This window comes from Pteropus vampyrus, unplaced genomic scaffold (assembly GCF_000151845.1).
Source record: "Pteropus vampyrus isolate Shadow unplaced genomic scaffold, Pvam_2.0 Scaffold589, whole genome shotgun sequence".
Classification (NCBI taxonomy): Eukaryota; Metazoa; Chordata; class Mammalia; order Chiroptera; family Pteropodidae; genus Pteropus; species Pteropus vampyrus.
The window spans coordinates 210,906-220,701 of record NW_011889370.1 but is presented as its reverse complement, the minus strand read 5'-3'; the positions used below and the strand labels follow the sequence as shown (position 1 = coordinate 220,701).

At 62.4% G+C, this 9,796-nt stretch overlaps 1 protein-coding gene across 1 annotated transcript in view; it reads left to right on the top strand.

Moving 5' to 3' along the window:
- Positions 1-9,796, top strand: part of SORCS2 (sortilin related VPS10 domain containing receptor 2) — a 72,483-nt gene that overhangs the window by 39,313 nt on the left and 23,374 nt on the right. The window contains 3 exon segments of the mRNA XM_023525663.1: positions 5,446-5,522; positions 8,621-8,712; positions 9,689-9,796. The exon segment at positions 9,689-9,796 is cut by the window's right edge and continues 8 nt beyond it. Coding sequence (XP_023381431.1) covers positions 5,446-5,522; positions 8,621-8,712; positions 9,689-9,796 — 277 coding nt within the window.

Here is a 9,796-nt window from a genome sequence, read left to right as displayed (position 1 = left end):
AGATGGGTAGATGGCGGATGGATGGGTGGATGGTGGATGGATGGACGGATGGATAATGGATGGATGGGTGGATGGATGGATGATGGATGACCGATTGAAGGATGGAGGACGGGGTCAACGTTGGGAAGATGGGTGAAAGGGTAGTTGGATAGTTGAAAGAACAGATAGCCGGATGGAAGAGTGAATAACGAAATAGTGAATAAAGAAAGAGCCGGACGGGCGGGCAGGGGATGCTTCGCGTCAAGGCTGACGCTCACCGGTCCCTGGAGAGGGAAGGAAGCAGAGAGTGCGTCGTGACTGTGTCTGTCTACCTCGTTAAACGGACACCTCCTTCGGGATCAGTAAGTATGTGCTGATCCAATAAAACCTTAAAATAAGGTTTGCTGGAGTTAGGAGAATCGTTCAAAATGAGAAGTATTTTTTAAAAGCGCATGGCCAGGCAGCGGCTGGCGTCTGACTTTCCCCTTGGTCTTGGGCGTCCCGAGCCCCTCCTGTGCCCGGCGCTGGGCCCCGGCACGGGGGAGGAGCCCGGGCACCGCTGGTGAGCAGGAAGGGAGGCCCTGGCGACGCTCGCCGTTTCCTTGGTGGTCGCGCGCCGCCCCCTTCTCCCCGCCAGACACTGGATTCTGGAACACGGCGACGAGCCTGAGAGGGCCTCTCAGCCCCTCAGAGCCCCAGCTCTTGGATGGGGGGCTACTGTGCTCCTTGAAAATGCACAGAAACCAAGGCCCCCAGGGGCAGGACTGCCCGTCCCAGGCCACTTGGCCGGCGTGTGGAAGGGCCGGGCGAGGCTTCGCAGGCCCACTTTGCAGATGGCGTAAGAGACAGAGAGATTGGGACTCTTGCCCGTCACAGAGCAAGGACGGCTGAGGCATGGACCAGGGCACACAGCTTTCTGAACCCAGGACCCCACCCTCTGCCCCAGCACCGTCTGCAACACGGAGGGGTGGATGTGAGCCCCAGACCCAGAGCCGGACGCCACGTCCGACCCTTCACCAAGTCCCAGCACTGAGGACAGCCAGGCCCAGGATGGGCTCCAGAGGCCGCTTACAAATGAGCGAATGGATGAAGGAACGGACGAGCGAATGGCCGTGTGGAGATGGCAGGGATGGCCTTCTAGGCCGAGGCGGGAACGTGCACAGGCAGGATGACCAAACCAGAGCCCACGCAGAGGCCGGGCCGTTGCGGACCGTCAGCACTGCTGGGCTTCTGGCCCCAGGACGCCCTGGCCGTCAGGCGTTTGGGCCTTGTCCTGGGAGGATGGGCTTTGCCGCGGGGAGTCACGCTGCCAGAACAGAGAAGATGGAACCAGACCCCTCGAGCTTCTGCGATTCCTCTCGTTCTTCCGAGCTCCTGGGGTCCTTGGCAGTGTCTGCTGCTTGGGACGTGCGTCAGTGCATGAACAAGCTACACACCGGCGTCGATGTCAGCGCAGCTCATCACGTGTTGGGTTCCGTGCACGGGCGGACTGACCCGCCTGCGCTGGGCAGCCCGGCCTTCCGGACTTGGCTTATCGGGTCTGAAGGCGACGGTGTATTTAAAATGCACTGTCCGGATTGGCTGAATCCCCAAATTCTTAACCAAAATGCAGAAGCACGATTTTAAATGTTTCCATGGCTCAAAGGCCTTGAAACCCCAGGACGAGTGTTCCAGCCCCCCGAGAATGCCGCTGGGACCTGGAGGTGCGTCGCTTAATCACGCGTCAGTCACGGAGACCAGGGAGCTGTCGCGCCGTGCCCTGCAGACCCCCCTCCCTCCCACGCCCCCCGCCCCCCGCCAGTTTCCAGGAGGGCGGGGTGCTACGTTTCTATTTCATTCTGCCGCTTTTTAATTGGGCCACGGCTTTCCTAAGACGCAGCCACTGTGCAGCGTGGGCCAATTAGTGTGTAAATTTTTTACACCCTCTGCTCCAGCCCTGAGTGTCTCCTGGGAGCAGGAAGGGAGATGGGGAGCCGGGCACCCTTGGGCACCACTGCAGCCAGCAAACGGGGACCCGCTTCACCTCGTTGGGCTGGGCGGCTTAGCAGGGACCGAAGTCCGTGTGACGGCTGAGCTGGCTGAGCCGGGTGGGAGCAATGGCCGCTGCTTCCATGGGGTCGGCCCCCTTCCCGTTCTCCTGCACTTGCTTCCCACGCCATCCCGGGGCGGGTGGCGGGAGGTTCCGGCCGCCTCCCAGCTTCGGCGCCTTGGGCATGTCACTGGACCCCGCGAGTCCCAGTTTCTCACCTGTGAAAGGAGAGAACAGGCCCCCGTGGCAAGGCTGGTGAGGGGACAGGTAGAGGGCATCGGGCAGGTGTGTTTCCACAGGCCACCCTTTTTTCTGAATCGTGTGGGGCGCCCCCGCCCCGACTCCAGGCACATGGCCGGAGCTCAGGTGCTGTCAAGCCCCGCCCTTACCCGCCCTGCTTTACTCGGCCCAGGCCATCAGCGTCCCACACACTGACCGGCTTCTTGCTGCTCCTCTGGACGCCCACGGAGGGGAGGACACTGGCCTCGACAGAGTCGTTCATCTGGAAAAATCTTGAGAGGACCCTGTTGGGGAGCTCGGTGCATCCCCCCCGCCCCCGCCGTGCCAGGAAAGCCCTCGGGGGTCCCAGGGAGGGGCGCGCCTCCCCAGCCCCCCGCCTAGCCCCCCACCTGGCCACCATTCCACGCCCGTCAGCACAGGTGGCGCCCAGACGGGAGGCCCAGGGGCCAGCGTGGATGAGAGCCCACCTGAGTCCCACCAGCTCTGCGGGGTCACCGGCCCCCTGGAGCTGGGACTTCAGGTGGCCTCCAGAGGGCCGGTCCCTGCACTTAGGCTCCGGCTGCATCTCAGTGAAGGGGCCACAAGGATCCCAGGTCACGGGTCCCCTCTGGGAAGTGTGGGCGGGTGGCTCTGGCCTTGTCGACTTGCTCTGTTGTTCTGGCCACTGGGTGACCTGGAGGCCAAGGAAGGGTGCAGAGGAAGTGCGCGCTGCGTGAGCACCTGCTGTATGCCGGGCCCTGTGGGCACAGACGCGGGCGGAAAAGCCGGGCTGAGGGGCAGGAGGCACCGGAACAGCCCGGAGAGGACGCAGAGGGAAACGTCTCTCAGTCACGGCGTCCTGGGCCTCAGTTTCCCCATTTGTAAAACGAGGGCACCAGCGGACCCTTCCACTCCGACAGCCTGGGGACACGCTCCGTGAATGTCCCCTCAGATTCCCCAGTGCCCGTTAGGTGACAAGCAGGCTGACGGCCTCGGAAGATGGAGCAAGGAAGAGAGATGGCGTTGCCTCGAAGACAGACGTCTGCGTGGCTGAAATGACAGACCGCGAACCCGCAGCCGCGCTCCGCAGACGCCGCGGCGTCCGATGCCCGGCTCCTGCCTCTGACGCGCCTGCCCCCGCGTCTGCTGGGGTCTGGAAGGGCGGGCAGATGAGGGCGCCCCTTCCTTCCTCCACGCCCCCCCATGCCGTTCATGCACGCACCTCACTCACGTCACTCATTCGGCAGCCGTCCCTCCAGCCTTTTGCTGGCCAGGCCCGTGGAAGGGCCCCCCGTCCAGGGCCCGCCCCGCAGCCCCTCCGCCGAGCGACCCCCCTCGTCCTGGTGCTCCCACTTCCGTGCCGTCGCCCGGCCCCCCCTCTCTTGCCCTCGGCCGCCTGGCGTTCGTCTTCCGCGGTGTGGCTCGGAGGTTGCTTCCTGCAGGAATCGCTCCCCGATTGTGCACTTTCCATGCTCTCACGCGTCCTGGGCTTCCAGATGTCCGGGCCCCGTGTGCCACTGCCGGGCGCCCCTCCCCCTGCTCGATCGGGGGCTCCCTGGGAGCAGGGGCCAACGTCGACTCAGCGCCGACTGCCCACGGCGTAGCACAGGCTGGGCAGAGAGCAGGCACTCGGCACGTGCTGGGGCAAGTGCAGGATGGGCGACGGGGTGGGGTGATGAAGAGATCAATGCGTGAGTGGACGGGTAGTGGACAGATGGATGGACAATGGAAGGATGGGTAATGGATGAGTGGATAATAGAAGGATGATGGATGGATGTATAGATGGATGGATGGATGGATGGATGGATGGATGGATGGATGGATGGATGGATGGATAATGGATGGATGGATGGATGGATGAATAGATGGATGCATAATGGATGGATGGATGGATGGGTGGATAGATGGATGGATGATGGATGGATGGATAGATGGATGGATGGATGGATGGATGGATACTGGATGGATGGATGGGTGGATAGATGGATGGATAATGGATGGATGGATGGATGGGTAGATAAACTAATGAAGGATGCATGCATGCATGCACGGGCGCTTACTCAGACCTCAGAAAAGCCAGGCACACAAACTCTCTGCCGCTCTGCTTGGAGCTCACATTGACTCATCCATCTGAGGACAATCCACCCGCTTTGGAATTTTCCAGTGATGTCTAAACTTGACTCTGGATAACATACTCCTGAGAGTGTTGGGTAAATAAAGCTTCAAACAGCAGGTGATGTAGAGGTTGCCCAGGTGGGGCCTCTGGGGCTCCAGGTGAGAGTCCAGACTGGCTTCAGTGTCCTCACCACAGGTCCCCACCTTCCTGGGGTTGCCTGGTCCTTGCCAAGGTCACCGGGGCACAGCAGAGGCCGGCCAGGTCCAGCCCCTTGGAATCCACCATTGTCCAGGAGGCGGTTTAGGGCAGGCTGCCCGGCTCCGGAAGCCACCATGACTCCTGGAGTTGTGGTCTCCGAGGGGACCCCCTTCTTTCTGTGGGACCCCGGCTGGGCTCAGTTTCCACATCTGTCAGGGGGCTTGGCTCACACACTGGGTTGGGGCTCCTCCCACTTTGGCATCACCCCCAGGATTAAGTCTGAGCCCAGGAGAGTGGCCCTCAAGGCTGGTGACCCCAGGTACAGGGGCCCAAGTGAAAGTCAGGTGCCCACCCCACCATCCTCCAAGATGCGCTCAACGGATAGTTTATGAACACCTACTCTGTGCCTTCCGTCCACTCGCCCAGCTGCCCCGTGCTGCTCTGGACCCACCTCTGGTCTCCCCTGCACCTGCCTCTCCAGGAGCCATTCCAAATGCGAACCCATTCGAGTCCTGCCCCCATGGAAGCCCCAGGGCTGCCATGACCCCAGGCTGGCCCACCTGGCCCGCATCCTCTCCACACTTCTTATTCTGGAAACACACTCATCACCTGTGGGTCCCTGAGGGGCCGAGCTCTGCCTGCACCTGGGCCTGGCTGCAGCCACCCAAGGCTGGCTTTCTTTGGTCAAGGTTAGTCCTTCACTGCATGGACGAGGACCAGGGTGCAAGCAGAGTGGTTACAGCAGGCCTGCCGTTACCGGACGACGCTGGGTGGCTTTGCGGTGGGAGGTGTCGACCAGGCACACGTACCCTTCCTTGTCTGGGGACTTGTCTGGGCTCAGACCTTGGTGCGGGGGGAGCTGGCTGACCCTAAGAGCAACCTTGCCCCTTTTCTTCCGGCCCAGGGAACCTGGGCTCACAGCTGGTGGAATATAAGGAGGAAATGTACATCACGTCAGACTGTGGGCACACCTGGCGGCAGGTAAGGTGGCAGGGAGGGGCCCGTTCCACGGGGACTTCTGGGAGATGTGTCTGTTCTGTGATGAAGAGGTGATGAGTCACGCTGCTTCATCGTCCCAGCCTGAGCGGCTGGACACACAGTGCCCTTAAGCAGACACTGCATCGCTGTCTAAACAGCAGGGCCGGGCCAGGCTGGCCCCGTCCACTGGCTGTTCTGATGGCCACTCCCGGGGGGTCACAGACCTGACGCACACCTCCTCGTGGTCGGACACGTTGCTGTGAATGCCGAGCAAAGGGAGTAAATGCCAGGAACAAGAGTGGAGGTGACACTTGGCAGGAGGCCACACGGGCACACGGGGACTTGGGCTGAGCACCCCGGGAGCCCCGAGGCCAGGAAGTGGGGGGCACCGACGACCTCGCAGTTCTGGCAGGGGAGGCTGCCAGGTGGACAGCAGAGACGTGGATGAGGAAAGAGCGGGCTTTGGGGGCCCCGGCGAGTCTGGGCGAGGCCCCGGGAGACATCCCAGGGTGGGGGTCCGATGTAGCCTGGGGCCCAAAGCCAGAAGGAGGGGAATGAAGGAGGGGCGAGAGGCGGCCGTTTTGCAGCAAGTGGCCCCCACAGCCAGGCTGGACCCGCAAGGGGATCCCCACGGCCGGCTTGACCCGCGAGGGGGCTCTGTGCAGTGCCCGCAGGGAGCTCACGGCTCCTTCCAACAGCAACAGCACAAAAGGCCTTGCCTGCTCCATCAGCTTCGGGCAGCGGCAGCTTCGGCTTGAAGGCTCTGGGAAGAGCCCCTCCCCTGGGAGCAGTCCTCCCCCCGTCCCCATGAGCAGCTCCGTGTTCTGGTCACTCTTTTGCAGCCCGAGATCCCCAGTGACAGCCCCACCCCTGGCCGGCCCTCTGGACAGACATGTTAGTCCCCAAAGTGGCATATCACCTGCAGCCTTGGTTTAAGACCCAGGTGCTTTATGATAATATGCAGGAAACAAGGAATTTTGAAAAGGGCAAAAGAGATTTATTGTGTTATAATATTTCTATTTCACGGAACTGGCGAGGCCTGTCTACACTTGCTTAAAGGTCACCGTCTGTCCGTTTATTGGAGGACCCGTCCCTCATTAGAATACACAGACAGGGGTGAAACGGGTGGTCTTGCAATTCCGTAGGAGCCGATGGCCAGGGACTCACACTGGCCACGCTTGTCAGGCCCCCTGCTCAGACTTCAAACCGGGGGATGTCAGAATTAAAAGGGGAGATGTCTGCTCAAGTGCTGAGTGTGGGGCTAGGAGTTAGGGCCCTTGTTCCCTTCCTAAGTAATGGGGGACGTGTGTGGAGGGGGGCTCCTGTGCATCTGGGGAAGGAGAGGGGGGCGCCCGTGTGTGTGCATGCGAGAGCTGCTGGAGCTGGGTTTTGGGGTTCACTTGGGAACCAGGGAGCAGTCGACAGGGTAGGACGAAGGCAGGCAGGACAAGATGACCAGGCGAGCTCGGGCCAGATTATCAAGGACGTAACGGTGTCTGGGAGAACTCGATGCGTGTGCTGTTGACCAGCCTAACATTTTCCAAATGTGAGTTCCCTGGGGTGGTCAAAGAAAAAACAGCGGCCAGCAGGTGTTCCAGGAGCCCTGAGCTCAGGGTGTGGGGGCGCTGGAAAGGGAGGAACTGGGGTGGGGGCCACCTGCCCCTCACCCTGCTGCCTTGGGCTGGCTGGGACACAGACGGTCGCAGAGACGGGTGTTCAAAGCCCGTGCATCTTGCTGGCCAGGTTTGGGAGACCCTGAGCCCTCTTCCAGAACCCCAGGCTAATGAGGGTAGAACTGTCTGTGGGGGTCCCCTGGGTTGGCCAGAGGTGCCCCATATTCCTGCGGCGTCGGTCCCCAAGGGAAGAGGGCGGCAGGGCCTCGGAGGTAAACCCTGCTCGGGAACAGCCGGGCTGCGAGGACCCGCCCAGCCCCGGAGAAGAGGGAGGTCTGTTCACGTCACTGCCCGACGAGACACGGGGTGTCTCGCTGTCGCCTGACACGTGTGCCCATGCCGCCCGTGGCCTGAGCCCCTCCACCTGTCCCCGCACCCCGGCTCCAGAAAGCATTTCCTGCCCCGGGACACACAGCTCTCCCCGCTCCAGGCCCCTGCCCACCTGGCGTCTCCTAAGATGAACCCAAACGCCCTCACGCAGTGGCCCCTCCCTGGGAGCCAGGGACTCAGGTCTCGAGTTTAACTGGAATTGGACGTCATTCATCCCCCGCTGTGCCAGAACCTGGACTGAGCAGGCAGAGGAGGCAGCCCATGGGACCTCCTCACTGCTGGTGTCCGAGGGGGCGAGTCGCCGTGTGGGGTCTGCCCCTGGGCTGCGAACTCCTGGGCACCAGACCTGGTGTACCCCGGATCCCAGCACCCAGAGAGGACCCGGAACACCGGACCAGTTGGTAGTGGGGGGCGGGGGGGCGGGTAGGAGAATCGTGAAAGTTTCTTCTTCAGAACCCTGAAAATTGCAGGTCGTCACCTCCCTTGTCCAGGGAGCTCTGTCTCTATTAATGCAGCTTTGGGCAGCACGCTTGTCCAAGCACCTTCCCGAGCTAATGGTCAGGGCGCAGGGCCCGGGCATACCCACCGCTCTGGTCCCCTGCCGCCGCGGTGGGTCAGCAGCAGTGAACACCGCGGGCGTAGCTGGGGAGAACTCAAGTGAGTGCTGTGGCATCAGGGAGGGCTTCCTGGAGGAGGCGGCGCTTGAGCCGAGGCTTCACGTCACACGGGGTTTGCCTTGACGTGTGACGCGCGTGTGTCTCCCCTAAACTCCGTGCTTTCCGCCGCGCCCACATGTCGGCTGTTGGGGCGCACGGTGTCCACGCAGAGAGCCCCGTGCAGCTCCTTTGCGGTTTCCTGTGTCACCTCGCCCGTCTAGAAAGCTCCATTCATCACCCGGTCGTCCCCGGGAACTAAGCCCGGGTGGTGTGAGAGCGCGCGGGGTGGCCCGGGGACACGGGAGCCCTCAGAGCAGCCCTGGCTCGGGGAGCCGGCCTCTGCCCGGGCCCCCAGCCTGCGTGTGGACAGCTCTGCCCCCGTGAGTGGGCCGCAGCCCTGAACGACCTCCGACCTGTCTCAGGGCGCCCCGCTCCCCCCCAGGTGTTTGAGGAGGAGCACCACGTCCTCTACCTGGACCACGGCGGAGTCATCGTGGCCATCAAGGACACCTCCATCCCCTTGAAGATCCTCAAGTAACGTCGGGGCCCAGCACCAGGGTGTGGCGGGCAGGGCCCTTTCTCTCCACCAGGGGCCCCAGAACTGTCCCCGGACGGCCTCCCTGTGGGGCCCAGGACACCAGCACTCAGCCCTAGCGGCTGGGGGTGGGGGCAGGCCGGGCCCGCCCTCCCCCAGCTGTTGCTCGGGCTGGTCGTGGGGAGACAAGGAAACTGGAAATGACCAAGCAGCGTGGCTGGACTGAGACAGAGGAGGATTGTGGGGCCCAGAGGGGGTCCCTGCCCCAGTCTGCGGAAGCAAGGAGGGCTTCCCAGAAGAGGTGACTTTTAAGCATCAACAGGAATTAGTTAAGTGGAGGAGGTGGGGCCAGACGAGGAAGCCAGCAGCATGTGCCCAGGAGAGAGTGAGTTTGGTGTCACCTTCGGACATTGAAGAGCCATAGGGGGGAAGGGTAGGCAGCGGTGAACTCTGGATCCAGAAGGCAGAGTGGGATGAACTGCAAGGAAGCCAGTATCGCTTTAGTCTGAAAAAGAGCTTTTTGTACTGCTAGCTGGCAGCACTGCCATATGCTGCACTGGAAGGCAGTAAAGTGCTGTCATGGGCCTGGCAAATCCTGGGCCAGGCTCAGGCATCGGGCGGGGCTGAACTGGGTGTTCTCAAGGCCATGATGACTCTGCAGTCTGGGCACCCAGACAGCACACCCAGGACTTTCTGGCTGTGATGTTGCTAAGCAGCCGTGGATGCCACTCGGTGCTGGCAGGTGGCCGCTGTGACGTTCCAGGAGAGAGTGAAGTAGGGGTCCCGTTGTGGCCAGGATGCTGGGCTGGACCTGGGGACAGCGACTGCTCACCCCTCCGTGTTCTCCCAGCCACCTCAGCTGGATGGCACCGGTCCCTGGGCACAGGCGGGGCTGGGGCCGGTGGGGCGGCCAGTCCTGGACACGGGCAGCGCTCCCGCCTGCCCTGCGCATGGCCACACCCCTTCTCCTGGCAGGTTCAGCGTGGATGAGGGCCTCACCTGGAGCACACACAACTTCACCAGCACCTCCGTGTTTGTGGACGGGCTGCTGAGCGAGCCGGGGGAGGAGACGCTGGTCATGAC